The following is a 19,877-nucleotide window of genomic DNA, read 5'->3' on the forward strand; positions in this document are numbered from 1 at the left end:
TGTGTAATGATATAGGCTAATTATTTAGCAAAAGAATGCCCCAATGATTCACAACCAATCTAACTAAATGGCCATTGTTAACTATGATAGCTTAATAAGCCATATGGTCTAGAAATTTACTCCACTTTGGGAGATGTTTATGAAAAACTTTAGTTTTATCTCTTTGACCTTAATGGAAATTCTAAACTAACTCCTTTATAGGCCTCTCTATAAAGATAAAACCCAGATTAAATCTACTCAATGCCACAGTCACCAGGGTTATATCTACAAATTCTGGGGACCTTAGCTAATTCAGCTGATATGGGAGGGAGTAAGACCTCCTAATTCCTCAAAGGAGAGTAGAGAAGAGAAATGGTAGGGTGTAGGGGAAAGATAAGCCCCAGAGGAGTTATGCAACTAAGGGTGGAAATCCAGGTCAGATCAGAGGAACAGATTGTAAAATGAGAATATAGGCCAGAGTACTACCAGTGCTAGCCCAGATGTCATTACCATAGTAACAACAACTAAAAAAATTCTATTAGTCTGCCTTATTTATAGTTTTAATAACTATCATAGGTTCCCAAATGTAATCCAAATGGATATCTTTCCATTTAATTTCAGACCAAACTCATTGACTGTAACAAACTGCAACTGGAATACTTATACTCAGTTCCAATAACACAGACACACATAGTATATACACATACATATACACGTACAACCATGAGGTATGACAGAAATCTGTCATTTCAACCTTTAAGATTCTACCCCAAATTTTCCTTTAAGTCACTAAGTCAACATTATTTACCTACTTATTCCAAACACTACAAAGTCTCTTCATGGAGAGGAACAGAAATTTACTAATTAATACTCCGGAGTGAAAATAGCCCTCCTGTTAAGACAAAGTACCTCCCTTCACAAGGTAAACAGCTGTGTTCATTCTCTCACTCCCACCTTTCTGCAATTCCTGACCCACTGCTAGGAAAGATGGGGAAATGCACTGACTGCTACTATGGGCCCAACCCCTCCACAGAAATAGAACAGTAGAAATGAATGATCAAAGTCAACAATAGAGAATTTCAGAAATGTTTCATAGTATTTCCCTTCTCCTCAATCCCACTGCCCTTGGTCACACCTGCTCCTCTGTTCTTGCATTCTCTACCTTTGCCTCTTTTCCTATTCTCTAAACTCCTTGACCAAACTTCTCATAAAGGAATGGGGTAACTCAATTTTCTGAATCAGTATTTTCATCTTTTCTTCAGTTGTCTAAAAGAGCACAATCCCTTCCAGGAGTGACTAATTTATGCAGATACCCAGGAGTAGTTTATTTGCCTGGATCTAATTCAGGTTCATTTTCAGAACTGCTTCATTTTCCCATAAGCCCTTTTTCTGTAAACTGTTATGATGATGTTTTGTACCCATGACTTTGTGGGAAAATAAATTACATGATTAGAATCATAAAATGTGCTCATTATAAATCCTTTCTGTGCTAAGGAAGATTTTTAAATAATCTTTATATACTTGGTCATTGCTTTTGTGAAGCAGAGAGATTAGAGACCTCCATGGAATCATTCTTTGGAGGCAGAGAAACATCTCCAACTAGAAGACAATTTCAAGTCTAAAATGAGACAGAATTTTCTGCTTTATGGTACCCAGGGGCCGCAGTACACACCACCAAAGATTGGGAGTCATCCCTCCAGCATTTGTTCTTTCCATAACACTTGGCCCAGATGACATAAAAATATCCATTTGAAGACAATATGCCCCAGAATTGATCTTCTGAAGAAAATATTAAAATGCCTCTAAAATCATTCAGCACAAAGATAAACAGGAACAGCTGCTAAATGCCCTACAAGCCAGCCTGAGATTCATTGCAATCACCTAGGAAAAAAGGTACCTCAGGTGCAACCCAGCATTTTCAAGTTGCATTTTATGTCTAGTAGATATAAACTGAAGTACCAGTGTGATTTTCCAGTTGTTGCCGCCTCCAGGTATGGAGGTATTTTTCCTAATTTCCTTTTTTTATTTTATTTTACTTTTTATTGACATTCAGCAGCATCTAGAAGGTGAAAAGAATCAGTATGTGGTTTTCAGTGCTTGTGTTAGGGTCCTTTGGTTTGGAAATGCTATTATAATCACATTTTATGTACTCTTGGAATTGTTTACTATGTTGGGGAGGTTTGTTTTTTGGGTTTTTTTTTTAAAAACCTTTCCCCCCGCCTTATTTGGGATTTCAGTAATCTATTAGTAAGAAAACTCAAGTATTCTTAAAGTCCATCTTTAGGTTTGAATCAGAGGTCCTCCATTCAATTCCTTGTTCTGCTACATTCTACCTTACATAATGGTAACATGCATAACAAACCTTAAAGTAACCTATAAATGACCGCTATCACTATTTCTTTTATCCACAAATGCCCTTCAGCAGAGCATTTATTTTCTCTAGCCCTCAGTTTCCTCATCTGTAAAATGAAGAGTTGAGCTACCTAATCTCTAAGGTCCCTTCCAGCTCTAAATCAGTGAACCTGTCAATCAATCAACAAGCACTGAGCATCTACTATGTGTCCTAAACCTTGCTAGAAACTATGGGTATACATTTTTAAAAGTAAAACATTCTCTGCTCTCATGGAATGTGAAGGATTGAGGAGTGTGAAGGATAACAACTTGTTCACAAGTCACAAATACATATCTGACTGATAGGTGAAGTGGGAGCATACATCAGTACAAAGATGTAGAAAGAGGATATATTATATTATGTACAAGGGAATAACAAATAGGCCAATTTGGCTGGAACATAGACTGGGTACAAGGAGGTAATTCACAATAAGTATAGAAAAAATTAAGTGGAATTAAATTATAGAGATTTAAACACCATACTAAAAGGTTTATAATTTATCCTAAGGCATAGGGAGACACGAGAACTTCTTGAGTAGAGGAATACCAGGGAGACTTTTGCATTAGGAGTATCAGTTTGACGGATATGTGCAAGATGTATTGAAGCAGAGAGAAGGGTGGATGCAGGAAGGACAGTAAGGTGTCTATTACAATAGTTCAGTTAAGAAATGCTGAAGGCCTGAACTAAAATGGTTGTGGTGTGGATAGATAGAAGGGTATAGATTCAACAAATGTTGAAAAGGTGAAATTAAAGACGTGGCAACAGATTAGATATAGGAGTTGAAAGAGAGTGGAGAGTCAAGGAGATTCTTAGATTGCAAAGTTGGGAGAATGGCATTACCTTTGACAAAAATAGGAAAGATAGGTGAAGTTGTGTTGATCCTTTGAACTACCACCCCTCCTCCCACCAGATCTCTTTGTAATATGGTAGAACGAAATACAAATCAAGTCTTCTTGGGAACTTGTCCAAGGGGATTTGACATAGGAAGTCACATATATGCATTTCCTCTGTGGAGGCTGGCATGTGGTCACCATTGTTTTCTCATTCCTCCAATGTGCTCAGACAAGGAAGTCAACCCCCTCATTTTACAAGATGAGGAAAAGGAAGTCTAGAAATGTGAAGGGACTCACCTATGGTCATATAGTTAAGTTGTAGAACTAGAATTGGAACCTAGGTCATTCTATTCCAAATCCATTGACATTTTTTCCTCTTCATTTTCTTATCCCTCTACTTTTATATTTGCTAGCCTTTGTTCTAGGTAACAATGATGGCTGGAATTTATATAATATTTTAAGATTTGTTAATCACTTTATACGTGTGATCTCATTTAGTTCTCCAAAAACCCTCTAATGTAGATGCCATTACTCTTCCCATTTTACAAATGAGAAAATTGAAGCTAGAAGAGGCTGAGTGATTTACCCAGGGTCATACAGCTAGTAAATGTCTAAGACAAGGTTTGACCTCATGTCTTACTGACTCCAAGTTTAGTTTTCAATCTAAGCATATCTTGTATGTATGGAAAAGTAAGTCATGTACCATCATGAGTTTTACTTGGTACTCAGATTCTTTCATTGTACAAACTAGGAAACTCCACATTAGGATCTTGGGATTTTTTTTTTAATTAGAATGTACCTTAGACATCATCTAATCCCAAGCCCTCATTTTATAACTGAGGAAATTGAAGCTCAGAGAGTTTAAATTATTTGTCCAGGATTTTGTTGCTGGTCAGTCATTTCAGTCCTGCCCAACTCTTCATGACTGCATCTGGGGATGTCTTGTCAAAGATGCTGGAATGATTTGCCATTTCCTCCTCCAGTTCATTTTAACAGATGAGGAGACTGCGGCAAACGGAGTTATGTGATTTTCCCAGGGACACATAGCTAGTAAGTGCCCAAGGCTAAATTTTAGCTCAGGAAGATGAGTCTTCCTGACTCCAGGCCAGGAGCTCTACCCATTGTGCCACCTAGCTCCCTTGTCCAAACTTACATCGGTAATAAATAGGGGAGCTAGTAAGCAAAATTAAAAGTCAGGAACAATTATAGAACTGTTGTAGAGAAAGCTCTGAGGGAGATCAACCATTCTATTTATCAATTTGAAATTATTCAAGGAAAGTGAATAAAGTGTTTCTACCCTTCAACCAAGTGAATGCTCTACTAGGCATATAGCTTAGGGAGGTCAAAGACAGAAACAAATGTTCATGATTATATTTATGTGACCTTCTAACTCTAAATCCAGCATTCTATCTTCTTCACCACCCTCTTAATTCCCATGCTTTCTCTCTTTTAATTATTCTGAACATACCTTGCTTTGTATGTATTTGTTTGAATGTTGTCTCTCACATTACATTGTAAGCTCCTTGAGGGCAAGGACTGTCTTTTGCCTCTTTTTGTATACCCAGAGCTTAGCCCAGTGCCTGACACATAGTAGGCACTTTATAAATATTTATTGAATTGAATTGAACTTGTTAGTCAGAAGTTTGTGTTACAAAATTGTATTTCTGGCAATGAGATTTGAGTTGTACCTTTTCCAAATATGCTCAATATTCTTTACTATCATATTTTAATCAAAAATATATTAGATATGCACTATATTCTAGACATTCAAACTCACATGTTCTCAAAAGCAGGCAAAGAATAAATGTTATTTTTTTTGTAAATGGGAATTTCACAGGGGCTGTGCAAGATTCTGGAACTCAATATAGTTAGCATAATGTCAACAGCCAAGAGGAACATATGGAATATCTTAACATCTTCCACCTGTGCTGGACAGGTTCCATGGGAAACATCTCACTGAGAGCAGTGCTTTACTCTCCCAACTCCCATGAGAAAAATGGAATATCACTGAAGACCTGAAGATGGGTCTCACCCAAAGGTCATACACATTATTTTGGTTTTGAATCCAGGTTCTCTGACCCCAAGACTTTCTCAGCTTTCTCATACTGCTCTCTTAATTTTGACTGAATTAATTCCCAAATAGTTAGGTACTAAAAAGTATATAACCCTCCATCATCAAGAAGTTTCTGTCCTTTGGTCTAACGAAATTATACCATTCCATCAAATCAAGATTTTCCTGCCTCTAGATTATATTTACTTATTTAAATTTGGAGTGATAGATTTTTAAATATTTGCCATTTCTTTGTTTTAGAAACCTAGCTGATCAGTGTATTAAATTAGAATGTGCATATCTTTCAGATCAATTACCATTCTTGATGGATGACAGAGAGTGACTTTTTATCAGGCATGTTAATCATTTGAAATTCATCTTAGATGACTCACCAAGCCAACAATTATTAATTATTGGTTAAGCATGGAATGTTTCCAACAATAATTTATGGGAATTATGACCACCAGCTTGCATTATAATTATTCATCTTAAATTTTATGGAACAGTTTAGTTATCATGCTGACAACTATCTTTTACTGAGGCTCATTTTACAGTCAAAATGATTACTGTGATTTGATTCAGCTTACCATTCTGTATATTTATATTCTGGTCTATAGCTGATGATGAGACATAGACTGGAGAAAAAAATGCACCTAAGAGAAGCATACAATTTTAATTCAGAGTATGAACTGGCATACAAAATGACCCCTACTCATTACTATATAAAACAAAAGTCTTGGATAAGCTTGATATGAGAATAAACCTCTTCAGAGAGGCTATTAGGTGGTTCAGTGAAGAGACTATTAGACTTGGGCTCAGGAAGATCTGAATTCAAATTTAGATGCAGGGACTAACTAGCCATGTGACTTTGAACAAATCATTTCATTAAGAAATCTGTTTTCAAACACTGCAACACTGTAGTCAGCTCTCCTTTCAGAACACCATATGGTACTGTCAGATAATATGTGTCAGAAATATAAGCATAGTCTTTCAATAGCAGGTGTACTCTTCTAAAGTCCCATGTTTTCACCCAAGAAACCAGACATTCCCATTCTGCCGTGCCCATTTGTTCCCATTTGGTTGTTTCTGTTGGTGAAGTATGGTCATTGACAAGCTGGAAGATCAAGGGAACACTCCTTGTGATAGGGGAACTGGAGAAAAGACCAGGTTGGTGTGGTGAGAGAGGGGATATTATAGAAACACTGGCTACGTTCAAATATGAGACATGACAGATTGACCATGAATCAACATTGTACCAAGACAGATTTAAACTCCAAGCACTTTATTAAACTATTGTATAGACAGGCTCATGGTTAGGTAAAGGAAGCCTAGGCAATCACCTGTTGTATTGGTTTGACTCTTCCCAAAGGATCTGATTAGTTTAGGCCTCACAGCTTAAGAGGTGAGAATGTTTAAGGAGTACTGACTTGCTTGACCTGAAAAAGAGAAGGCAATATTATCTTCAAGGATAATATCTCCAAGGATATGAATGGTTCTTTACCCAAAGGATGATTATGATTTGTTATCTACAAATGAATTTGAAAATCAAACTTCAAGGGACGTGATGTGAGTTAGCTACAAGGAAAAATTTCCTTGCAGTGAGAATTTTTAGATACCAAAATGAGTTATTAAGGGATGCTATTTCTCATTATAAAATATTAATCTTTTTAAAAAGATTTGGTACTTTGCACTCTGAAGTTATTTATTATATATGTTATTAAAATGTGAGCCTATCTGAAATGTTAGGGTTACAGTTAGGGTTCTATCCCTATAATACTACAATTTCATTTTTTTTATATATGCATAAAATAGTACAATACTATATTTAGCCCAGAAAATAATTTACACACACATTGTTGGTCTAGATTTGTGATTTCATCAGTGTGGTAGTTCCTTTCATTGGCACAAATCTACAACTTGCCTTTAACTTCTAGGCTTAGCTTCCTAAAATACAGAGAGGTTAAGACAACAAGAATTTATGAAGTAACTACTATGTGTCAGGCACTGTGCTAAACACTAGACCCGCCCAGGATTACACAGCTAGAATGTGGCATTTGTAAGACTTGAACCCAGCTTTTCCTAACTCCAAGGCCAACCTTATATATGCCATGTCTTCCCATTTTCTGGTGTTATTCTATGACTGAGAGTTCTGAAATGCCATCGGCCCTGCAGAATTAAAGTTGAGGGTTATCCAAAGGGCAGTGGAGAGGTATAAGGTACATGAAGAGACTAACATCTTGCCAACTACAGACTGGACAGGAGAAGAAGCAGTAAGGATGCTGTCAAAGAGACAGATGAAAAGAGATGATCAGGTCATGAAGGGAGAGCAAGGGATACATGAAGGATAACCCATGTGCTCCATTGTTGTCTATGTTATTTATGCCAAAAGATCTAAAGGAAAAGTCCAAGCAAGCCTGGTAGTGACCATATGGAATATCTATGGGAAGACTTGGATGAACATCCCACATAGGATGGGAAGGCATGAAGGGTTATGCTAAACAAGTCTTTAAGATGATTGATTGTTACAAAGTCCCTTTTCTTCAGTTGAAAATTTGATTGGAGAAGGATTGACTGCAATCTGAGGTAAATAATCAGTGACTTCAGCGTTGATTGATTATAGTCTGTGGAGAACACTATAAAAGTGTTCAACCCATCCTCTGGGATCTGTCCTTATCACTATTAAATTGGCTTCATCAGCACCAAGTAAGTGAGATGCACTACATGTCTTTGACCCATAAATAGTTTAGACCCTTGCCTAAAAGATTAGTTTAGGGAGAACTCACACAAAGCAAATGCTCACATGGTGGTCAGTAGAAGTCATACAAGGGTACTCTCAAGGTCCCTCTGAAGAACTTTGGAATTGATTGCATGACATGGGAGATGCTGTCACAGGACTGTCCAGTATGGTGAGCCCTCATCAAATAAGACCCTGTGCTCTGTGAGCAAAGCAGAATTGAAGTAGCTCAAAAGATGCACAAATTTAGAGAATTCACCCCGTGTTCACATGGGCTATTTGTGCCCGACCTGTGGTACAGCATTCCAAATCCATATTGCTCTGATCAGTCACAATCAAACACACTGTCACTTGGCTCAAATACAGTGATGTCATGTTGGTCCTCTGTGAGAACAAAGGACAATAACCAATCATCATGAAGTCCCTTCTAGCTCTAACAATTTATGATACTACAAAAGAAGTGCTTAATGTAGGATTCAGAAATGTGTTTGTTTTCTCTTTATTATCTGGATGTGTTTCTTCTGTAATCTTCTGTATCTTATTTTAAGCATTTAAAATCATGATTCTGAAAAGGAATCCATAGGTTTGACCAGATTGCCAAGAGGTCCATAATACCAAAAAAAAAGAACCCCTACTTTGTCACCTCTCTTACTAGCATTTAAAAAATATTTTGGAATATTTCACCCTTATGAGCATTTACTTAACTTTAATTCACTTGTATGACCAATACCAAGAATACCAAGTATTCTTCAAATCCAAATAGACACAAGAATTAGGTGGAGAACAACCAGGGCTGTGTTCACCCAAGTGTTTGCTGGATATCTGCCCAGGGCCCTAGCTCTACATCTTGATCTCTCCCTAAGATAGGGAGGTAGGAGTACACTAAGACTTGAGGAAGGTTGTCACTATAAGCATCCCTCACCTTTATAAGGAAGGTTCAGTGGTACCATGACTGGGACAGTAGTAGAACCCAAAAGGTATACTGGCAGGCATTAACTAGATGTCCAATAAATTATATTATACTTGCAGTCTCGTTTGCATGCCTTAGTTTCCCAATTTTGTTGTCAATTCCTGTGCAAGAGGGGAAGCATAGCATCTAGACAGGTGACTGGAAAAGAGTTGATCATGTACTTCCCATCAAAAGGATTCCTTATGTCAAAAAATATTAGTTTGTTATGAGTAAAAAAAATTAGTTTACCACAGTACTGGACTATAAACTCCACGAGGGCATGTTGTGTCTTATCTAAACTGTGTATTTCCCCAAACACCTTCCAGAGTACTATATATAGTACATGCATAATAAGGCAAGATAAAGGGAATCAGTATTTATAAAGTACTTAGTGTGTTCTGGGGCACCTAGGTGGTATAGTGGATAAAGTGCTGGGTCTGGAGTCAGAAAGATTTGTCTTCCAGAGTTCAGATCTGCCCTCAGATACTAACTGTGTGATCCTAGGCAAGTCACTTAATCCTGTTTGCCTCATTTTGCTCATCTGTAAAAGGAGATGGAGAAGGAAATGGCAAATCACTCCAGTGCTTTTGCCAAGAAATCCCCAAATAGAGTCAGACAAAACTGAAAAACGACTCAAGACCAAATGTCAGTCACTATTTTTTACAAATATTAACTCACTTGATAAAGACTTGTTAGATTCAAATAAATATCATTGCTATCCCTTTTATACACTGTTGGCCTCAAGTCAGCACTCATGAATCTCAAAGGAATCTGGAGAGTGAGACAGGCCTATGCGAATCTCATGAATGTAGTCCAAAAGTTGCTTAAAAACATCTCTCCAGACTTGAGGCAGTCTCAGATTTCTGAGTGATACCTAAAAGCAGAATGGCCAGAGAGTTGTCTGATTTTTCTTATTAGTTAAAGGGATTTTAGAGAAGTTTAAGATTGATCCCCAGGGAAATTAAAAAACAATACCACTATGTCCAACACCCTCACAGATCCTCTAAGCTATATTATCTTTGTCTGAACCTATAGGCAAGTATAATTCTAGGACACTAGGATGTGGTGGTGAGAGAATCACCCCACAGCCCAGCAGTGCCAGAAACAATTTCACTGAACTCCATTGAGATTCCCCTGACAAAGGAATTCCATCTGGTACTTTATGTGGGATGTCAGATCTCAAACCTTCTTGTGTATACATTGAATAATGAAAATCTAATACCATGAGGGAATGAAACATTTATGAGCCTGGATTAATTCAGAAATGGGTGTCACTTTTTTGTTATATTTAGCATGCTGGATGCTTTCAGTGAATTGCAAACTGATGACACTGAAAATGATTCAAACAAGCTCTCCACCCTTTTTGTTGTTGGCCCAGATATTTTCAAAAACAACTCCTTATGAAGGAAATGATACACTTAATAATTAATGGTCTTAGCCAGATAAAGCACGAGTTATAAGCAATTTTACCAAACCCATAAATTATCTCCCCAAATACATTTGGTTGAAACATGGGTGTCCAATTCTATTTGTCATGCAAATGGCATTCAAACCATGTCTGTTTGAATTACAGGGTAGGTTTAAATTTTTTCAAAATCATCTTTAATAACCTGTTGCAATTTAATTTCTTAATTTGTCTGTCACCTGTGTGTTCGATATACTTATTTGGAAATGCCTATACTTATTCATAGAACTAAGTATGGAACATGGATCACAGAACCTGATGACTGATGATTTGTAGCCATCATCCGGAAAGATTATGACAAGTTCGAACTTCCCAGAGACTATTCCAGATGTCACATTTAAAAACTGGATCCAACTCAACAAACAAAATTATTGAGAATTTACCTTTTAAAGTCAAGTCAACAAGCACTTATTAAGCCTTTACTTTGTGGTAGGCATTATGCTAAGAGGTACAGAGAAAGAAAATAAGGAAAATTCACATCTTTACATTCTAAGAAGGAAGACATTATGCAAATAATTAGGAAAAGATATAGATATAGATACCATATGGAAGATAATCTCAGTGGGAAAAACACTAGCAACTATGGTTACCTTTCTGCAGAAGGAGAGATTTGATCTGAGTCTTTAAAAAGTCAAGGAAGCTAAGAGATGGAGAAAGGGCATGTCACCATGCATTGGAGTGAATATAAGAAGAATGGCAAATAGGTCACTGCTACTGGAGGGCATAGGGGAGAATAAATGTAAGACTATGAAAGCCCCCATGCTAGGCACTCTAGGGAGTCTTTAGAGTTGAATGTCATATAGTCCTTACCCTCAAGGTGTTTGTTGTGTTCATCCTTCATTGCCAAAGAAGACCATTCCATCGGAGAAATAATGGCATGACTTGCAGTTGACTTTGTTTCTGAGTGAGGGAAGGCTGTGCAGGTCACCAGCCTCACTTCTCCTCCAGAGCCATCTGAATCCACTGACCAGATATTCATCAGGATGACTGGAGATGACCCAGGATGAGGCAACTGGGGTTAAGTGACTTGCCCAAGGTCACACAGCTAGTGAGCGTCAAGTGTCTGAGGTGAGATTTGAACTCAGGTCCTCCTGACTCCTGCACTGGTGCTCTATCCACTGCACCACCTAGCTGCCCCTCCTCAAGGAGTTTACAAGCTAGCAGAAGTGAGATTATTTATTTTATTTAATTTAATTATTTACTTAAGTAATTATTTAATCCAAGTTAGAATATGATAAATGTAATAAAGGCAAGTATAAGTAAAATATTATTCCAATAATTCCATTATTTAAAAACCCATCCTAAAACTATTCTCAAAGAGACAAAAAGAGCTAACCTTCCCCAAACAAACAAAAAAAACCAGCATCATTTCTAATTATGAAATAAATAAATAAATTCTCAAAGACACCTAAATGTACAACAATGGCGAATTGCTTATCTAAATGATGGTGTATTACTATACTAAATACCACAATTCAATTAATATCAACAAATATAAGATCACTGTAAAATAATGAAAAGTTAAAAAAGAAAGAGTACATGCTAATTAAGGCCATATGTAAAGAAAAGTGATGGAAATAAATGGAGAAGCAGAGATAAAGACTTAGAAGGAATAACTACGTTTTATGCATTTATGCACTTATTCATTTATCTGTTAAGTGGTTGCAAAGCCAGATTAATGGCTACATTGATGTTTAAGATTACATGTAAATAATATTCAATATTAAGATAATAAAACATTATCCCCCAAGAAAATGCTACAGGGATTTGGAGGAAGGAGAAATCACATTTGAAAAAGTATGAGAGAAAGAGTGGTACACTGCAAGGAGGAAAGAATCAGGATTTTAATCGAATATAAAATACCCTAGCTGTGCAACTTGGCCAAATCACTCCACCTCTGAGCCTCAGTTTACTAATCTAAAAATTGAAGGGTCATAATATTGACACCATCTAGAATATTGATTATTGTGAAGAAATAAATCTGCAAATTTTAAATTACTATAGAAATATGAAGTGCTATTACTATCTGGATAGGAAAATCAGGGATAGATTCATAAAGGAAATGGCATTCAGTCTAGCTCTTGAAGAATGGATAGAATTTCAATCATTCAGTGAGTAAGCATTTAATGCCTCTTATGCGCTAGTCAGGGATGGGAAATCTGCAGCTTTGAGGCCACAAGTGGCCCTCTAGGTGCTCAAGCGTGACTTGTGACTGAATCACAAGGGCCACCCCTTCACTACTTCTTAAACAGGCTTAGGGAGTACCTGAATAGACCTTGGCCTAAAGGGGCCAAGGTCTCCCATTGCATCCTGGTCCATCTCCAGTCATCTGGTCGCTGGATCCATATGACTCCAGAGGAGAAGTGAGGCTGGTGACCTTGCACAGCCCTCCGTCACTCAAAACAAAGTCAAGTGCAAGTCATGTCATCATTTCTCTGATGGCATGGTCCTCTTCAGCAATGAAAGACAAATGCCATAGTGGAGCTGACAAAAGACGAACACAAAAAGTTCGCAGAACAAATTCTCTTAATAAAAGGACTTCTTTTTATAAAACCTGGACTCAGTCAAAAGGCCACACCCAAGGACCTAGAAGGCCACATGTGACCTCAAGGCCTCAGGTTTCCTGCTCCTGTGCTAGGTGCTAGGAATACAACAGTCATATTAAAGTATAGACAACATAGAGACAAGGTAGTGGGTAGTGAGTCAGTACTAGCACCTGGAAAGATCAGTGCAAGCTTCATGAAGGAGTTACCACTTGAGCTGAGGACTGAAAGAAGCTAAGGATTCTAAGAAGTGGTAGCAAAGGGTAATTGCATTCCAGTTATGGACCTATGATGGCACAGAGAGGGGAAATTTATATTTATAAGAATGGTAAAAATACCATGACTAAACCATATGATGCATGAAGAGGAATCATTTATAATGATGTTGGAAGGGTAGGCTTTAAATGACAGGCCCCAGTACTCTCAGAGGTAACATGGAGCCACTGGAGTCAACTGAGTAAGAGAATGATGTGGTCAGATATACACTTAAAAATAATAAGTTTGGCAGCTATGTGAAAGATGGGTAGGAGAGCGTGAGATTTGAGGCAGGGAAGCCAATGAAAAGATGACTGCAATAGTGAGGAGAGCCCCAATGGGAGTGGTGGCTGTGTAGGTGGAAAAACATGGGACAAACATGAGAGCTATTATGTAAGTAGAGATGACAGGCTTTGGCAAGTGATGAGTTGACCATGCCATTGAGGTTGTAAGCCTGGGAGACTAGAAAGATGGTGACTCCAGATAAGAGAATAGTCTAAACTGAAAGAGCAGCAAAAGTGAAGGAGTGAAGTTAGGAAAGCATGAAGGGCATCTAGGAATTATGAATTTGTCTGTAATGTTTCATCTGTATAGTACAATAGTCAGAGATAAGATGTCAAAAGATTATTTGGATCAGAAACTAAAGAATCTTAAATGTTAGACTAAGGAATTTAAACTGAATCCAAAAAGCAATTGGGAGCCATAGAAGATTTTGGAGTAAGGGAGTGACATGATTGGCTTTGGGTCAGGTGGACTCACACCAGATTCAGTGGAGTCCATTAAGTGCTGGGGAAGGGGTGAAGACTGGAACCATTGTCCCACACCTTCAAAATGCTACAGAGATGCTAGGTCAGTGATTCAATACTAGAATGTTTCTGTCACCTCAGTCCCATCATTTCAACCTGGAGGAAGAGTTGAAAAGGATGTTCAGTAGCAGTTCCCACCTTGCCATTCATGAAGGGAGAAAGGGAAGAAAGAAGGAAGGAAAAGAAGGAAGGAAGGAAGGAAGGAAGGAAGGAAGGAAGGAAGGAAGGAAGGAAGGAAGGAAGGAAGGAAGGAAGGAAGGAAGGAAGGAAGGAAGGAAGGAGGTAGCAAATATAAGTAAAATGAAAGATAGTCTCTGCTTTCAAGGAGCTTAACTCCTAATGGATAAAGATAAACATAAAAGGGAAATGAAAGGAGAGAGAGGAGAATGATTCTGAAGCCAAGAATGTTAAAAACAGAGCCAGGAAGGGAATGAAGAAGGTGGAGCAGTCTGGGCCCTTTCACAGGACTGGAGGCTTAAAGAAGGAACTCACCATTGGGAGAAGGGGATGGGGGGCTTGTGGAGGGTCTTCTTGGGGTAGGCAAGGAAGCTCTGGAGGCTGAAGGAAGTTACAGGATGAGATAGTAGTACAGGCATAGAAATAAATAAACTAATGTCAGGTTGAGGGAAGATGTATTTTAACCCCACGAAGTGGTTTATTTACTGTGAAATGGAATGCTTTTGAACATATTGTGTTAAGTATTAATGTGTTAGATATTAAGTAATTAAATGTTCATTTGTTCCATTTATTTCAGCTATCTATTTTAGAATTTCTCTATTTTCACATGTAACTGTAATTTTGAGTGGGCAATTATAATTCTTATGCTATTAAATTCAGTTACAGTAAATACTATTACAACAAAAATCTCTACATAAACAAAAGCTGATAAGTCCCAGCAAATTGTTCAGTGCATAGTTTAGTGAAAAGAGCATTGCATTTGGAGTTAAAAGATTTGGATTCAAGTCCCATCTCTGATCCATCCTGGCTGTGTTACCTTGGGCAAGTCTTTGAGTCTCTGTTAATGAAATAATAATATTGGATTTCCCACCTTACATGGTTATCATGCTAAGGAAATGGAAACATCAATATAAAAATACTTTCTCCCCATAAAGTATAATAGAAACATAATATATGACTTTACAGAGTATTCATTATAACAGATTCCAGTACAACAAAATAATTTAGATAATCTCTGAGTTTGAGGTGCTGATTATATGATATTATAAATGTACAAGAACAAAGCTAACAGTTGCTATTATTATGATTATTTTAAATGATTTTCATCAAGACCAATATATTATGGAGGAAAATTTAGATAGTGTCTTGCAATCTGTTATGTTAGGAATCTTAACACTGTACTGATATTTCTTTTTCAGTACTTGTAGGATCTAGTATAAAAACCCTATTTCCTTCTTCCAAGGAATCACGTTTCACCTAAGGGCTCGTAGTTGTAGAGACAGAATGCTTTTGGATTTTTCATAAACCCTATTTCTTATTGGCCATCTTCCCTTCTGAAATTCATTATCTTTTGGGTGTTTTTTTGTTTTTGTTTTTTTCCCCACCCTAGGTTTGGATGTGTGGAGGAGGAATGTTTGACGTTCCATGTTCTAGAGTTGGTCATATCTACAGGAAGTACGTCCCTTATAAAGTTCCATCTGGGACCAGCTTGGCAAGAGTGAGTAACTGGGTTCCAGAACAGTTTTGGATTGAAATTAAGGCTGTTCTTGAAAGCAGACAGCCACCTACATGTGTAATATGAGTAGAAATGCAGTTCCCCACTAAAAATGTCAACCCATTTATCTGTCATTCCATTATTTCTTTGACTATTACAGCTTTAAGATTTAATCTTAAGATTTAGGAATCCCCTCTAACCATTGACAATTTGATGGGATGATACGCTAATTATCAAACAACACTTTAGTAAGCTGGTAACTAAGAGCAGAACCCTAAAGCATGATAAACATGACAGAATATTGAAGTTAAGGGGTAGAAAGGGGCCTTATTCAGAAAGATAGTAGGACACCAAAAACAAGCCTTATTTTACTGCACAGCATGTTCTTGGAGCTGGCCCTGAATAGAATCTTTTCTTTGCTGTCATAATTCTCAGTCAGATTGCCCTCTTTTTCTAAGGAGCTAACATTAAGTGGTTTTTTAAAAGATGCTGCCTTTAATGAGCTGTTTTGTCCCCTCAGAGGGATATGCTCTTGGCTTTTTTGGTCCAGCAATGGTGTGAAAATGGTGAAAGCATTTTACTTATCAAAGCTGGGTTCATAATAATTGTGACCATTGACCCACTCTAAGACTTTCACATTCTTTTGATTTTTCTCCCAAATGCCTTCCATATTATGGTGAGCCCTATTTCATTTTTATGTAAAATATTGTTGCTACTCTTCAGATGTGATAATATCAGGAAATCCATTCATTTGGTTTCCTTTTGAAGAAAAGAAATGAATTAAGAACGTGTATCATTCAAACCAAGGAGGGAGGAGTGAAATCATGGTCCAGATGTGGGGTCACAAGTTCATTCCATAGATTGCTCCTGGAACCCTACGATATGTCTTGTCTTACCAGAGGCTGCTTTCAGGAATAATGAAGACAACTGTGGCTTCATAAGAGCTTCTTTCTTTAGCTACTAGAGGTGCTCTATTCTGGCTTCACAGACATCAGCCACTGCCCCTTTCTCCTGCCCCTTTCTCCATCACTTAAAGGAGCCACCTAGGACAAAATAGCTTTGAGTTGATGAGATAGATATTCTTGAAGTTCCAACTCCAAGACAGGACCATAGGGTAACATCTTCACTGACTCTTAGTCTAATGGTTTAAATGAAAAGTCTCAGCTGGGTAGTTAGAAGAGCTTCTCACCTGACCTACAAAGTATAATAGATTTCTAATCAGAGATCCTGGGTTCAAATACTGAATCTGCCACTTAATAGTTATATAATCTAGGACTGGGCGTTTCTTCAGTGTTTAAGGCAGCTAGATGGTGCATTGGACAGAGTGTCCACCCTGAAGTCAAGGTCCTGAGTTCAAATCTAGCTTCAGACAGTTACTAGCTATGTGACCCTGGACAAGTCACTTAACCCTGTTTGCCTCAGTTTTCTCATCTGTAAAATGGACTGGAGAAGGAAATGGCAAACCATTCCAGTATCTTTGCCAAGAAAGCCCCAAATGGGGTCACAAAAAACAACTGGGGCAGCTAGGTGGCACAGTGAACAGATCACGGCCCCTGGAGTCAAAGTTCAAATCTGGCTTCAGACACTTGACACTTACTAATTATGTGGTCTTGGGCAAGTCACTTAACCCTGATTGTCTTGCCTCCTCCCTCCAAAAACCAATAACAACAATAACTGAACAACTGGTGCAATAGATAGAGTGTGAGCCTGGTGTATGGGACAGCTGAGTTCAAATCTATCCTCAGACACTTAATAGTTTTGTGACCTTGGACAAGTCACTTAACCTTTATGAGCCTCAGTTTTCTCAACTGTGAAATGGGAATCATAATAGCACCTATTTCCCAGGGTTGTTATGAAAGTCAAATGAGGTAATATTTGTAAAGCATTTAGCATGGTGACTACCACACAGTAGGTACTATGTTAATGCTAGAAGTAGTAGTAGTAGTAGTAGTAGTGGTGGTGGTGGTGGTGGTAGTGGTAGTGGTAGTGGTAGTAGTAGTGATAGTAGTAGTAGTAGTAGTAGTAGTAGTAGTAGTAGTAGTAGTAGTAGTAGTAGTAGTAGTAGTGTTGGTGGTGGTAGTAGCAGTAGTAGTAGTAAAATGAAGAGGTTGTTCTAGGTCCTTTCCAGTTGTAGATTATGATCTTTATCAGGAATCCAATGGAGAGTCATTTTTGTTTGTATAGAAGCTGACTCTAGATCTGAAGGATTGTACAATGAAAGGAACACTGGATTAGGAGTTAGACCGGGGTTATTGTCCAAGATTTCTCACAGATTTACTGCCTGACCTTCAACAAGTCACGTTTCCTTCCCAAGAGTGAGGGATTAGATAGACAATCTTAGTGCTATACTGATATCCATTAGAAACATTAAAACCTTACCTCCCTAGACCTCTGTTATCTTATCTGCACAATGAGGAGGTATGGATTAGATGATCTAATGTGTAGATTTCATAATTCAGTAGTTAAATTGTAATATTAAACTTTTCAATTATTTTGCATAATGGTGAGGAAATTCAAATATCCTGACATACCAGGAACTCATCAGTGTGGACAGTCCTTTCAACAGCCCATCCCAACTTTCTCATTCTGTAGAATTCTTTTCCATACTCTTCCATAAATTCTCCACAGAGGTTCTACCCTGAACACTTTCTTTATTCCTCTCTCCCCCAAGATGACTAATAAACAATGGACGTAAGAGACCATCTCATCCAGATGAAAAAATTGAGGTCTGCTGAGGTAAAGTGACCTTTTAATATTTAATGGATACCATTATAGCACTGACTGTCCATCTACCTATCCACTCTATCCTTCCTTCTCACTACCTGAATTGTCTACATCCTCTTACTTGTGTGTCCATAGTGATGCAGCTCATATGATATAGCAGAAAGGCTACTGGATTTGGAATCAGAGGACATGGCTTTTTACCCTGCCTCAGTTACTTATTCTGTCACTTAAGTTATCTGAGCTTAACTCCTCCTTTGCAGCTTTAACTCAGCTCTATTATGTCTTTCATATCTCTTATTGTGGGCCTGTCATTGTTAGAAATATCCTGCAATCTCTTTATGCCCATCATATACCTCTCCATTGCCCTTTAGGTCTCCTTGTATTCTTCTAAGGTCATAGTGTCCAGTGGTTTATTGCCATCTATCATCACTGAAATAATATTGAAGTAAAGAAAACAAAAATATGGACTTTTGTATCAAGAAGGAACTTGATATGACTGAAGGCACTGTGCAGTTTTCCACCTCTATTCCAACCCATTGTCGTCTTACCCACTTCTGAGCCCAGCTGATCGTCTGTCTGCATTGTCCTGCACAAGATTTGGGTACTAATGTTCTGTCTCGATAACATCTAATGATATCACAATCTGTATTCTTCATCCACTTAATTTTTCATCTGTGAATTATAGGCTTTTCAAATAAACATAAATAGCACATAGAAAGATATGCATAGAGATCACATAAATTCTAATACTACAATTAATCAAAATTTAGTGCAGTAGGAAAGTTTGAGGAATATTAAGTGGTCATTTAAATTTTTCCAGGAAGAACTTTGTCATAAAATTGTCATTAATTGTATGCTTTTTTTCTTATTTGCCTTCTCAGTGAAAGATTTCTTGCCAATATTTACCTTTTTTTAGCTGTATCAATGACCCCTCTCCACTGAATCAGAACTCATGCTAAGGAATTCAGAGTACACCATCTCATGAATGTAACATGAGTAGGGCTGCCAACCTTTCACTATTTGATCAGTGACAATATTCTAGTATGTCATGTTATGGCTGGTTTTGTATGTTCTTGTTTTGATTTTGGAAACATGAAACACTACAAGATTGGAAGTAGTAGTAGTATTCCTCTGGCAGAAAAAAAAATCTTTCACTCATTATCAATACCCAGAATGTTATATTGTACACAAATATCCCTATTAACAAACAACACTGAACACACAGTGAAATAGCTGAGATAGCTTGGGGTGGGAGAGAGAAGAGAGAAGACTAGGGACAGGAACTGGGATTGTGGTCTCTCTGGTGCATACCACCTAGGAAGGAATGTCAATAATTTGTCTGTAGTTTTAAAGTCTTGGAGAGCTGCCTTGGACCTCAAGAGACTAAGTGACCTGTCCCAGATCCCACAGCTTTCAGAGAAAGGGCAGAAACTCGGGTCTTCCTGGCTCCAAGGCCAGTTCTCTACCAATTATGC

At 37.8% G+C, this 19,877-nt stretch overlaps 1 protein-coding gene across 1 annotated transcript in view; it reads left to right on the plus strand.

Moving 5' to 3' along the window:
* GALNTL6 (polypeptide N-acetylgalactosaminyltransferase like 6) overlaps positions 1 to 19,877 on the plus strand; it is a 241,567-nt gene that overhangs the window by 115,625 nt on the left and 106,065 nt on the right. Inside the window, exon 4 of the mRNA XM_072625044.1 lies at positions 15,574 to 15,681. Within this exon, the coding sequence (XP_072481145.1) occupies positions 15,574 to 15,681 (108 nt within the window). The remainder of the gene's footprint in view (positions 1 to 15,573; positions 15,682 to 19,877) is intronic.

The sequence above is a fragment of the Notamacropus eugenii genome, chromosome 7, assembly GCF_028372415.1.
Source record: "Notamacropus eugenii isolate mMacEug1 chromosome 7, mMacEug1.pri_v2, whole genome shotgun sequence".
NCBI classification, from domain to species: Eukaryota; Metazoa; Chordata; class Mammalia; order Diprotodontia; family Macropodidae; genus Notamacropus; species Notamacropus eugenii.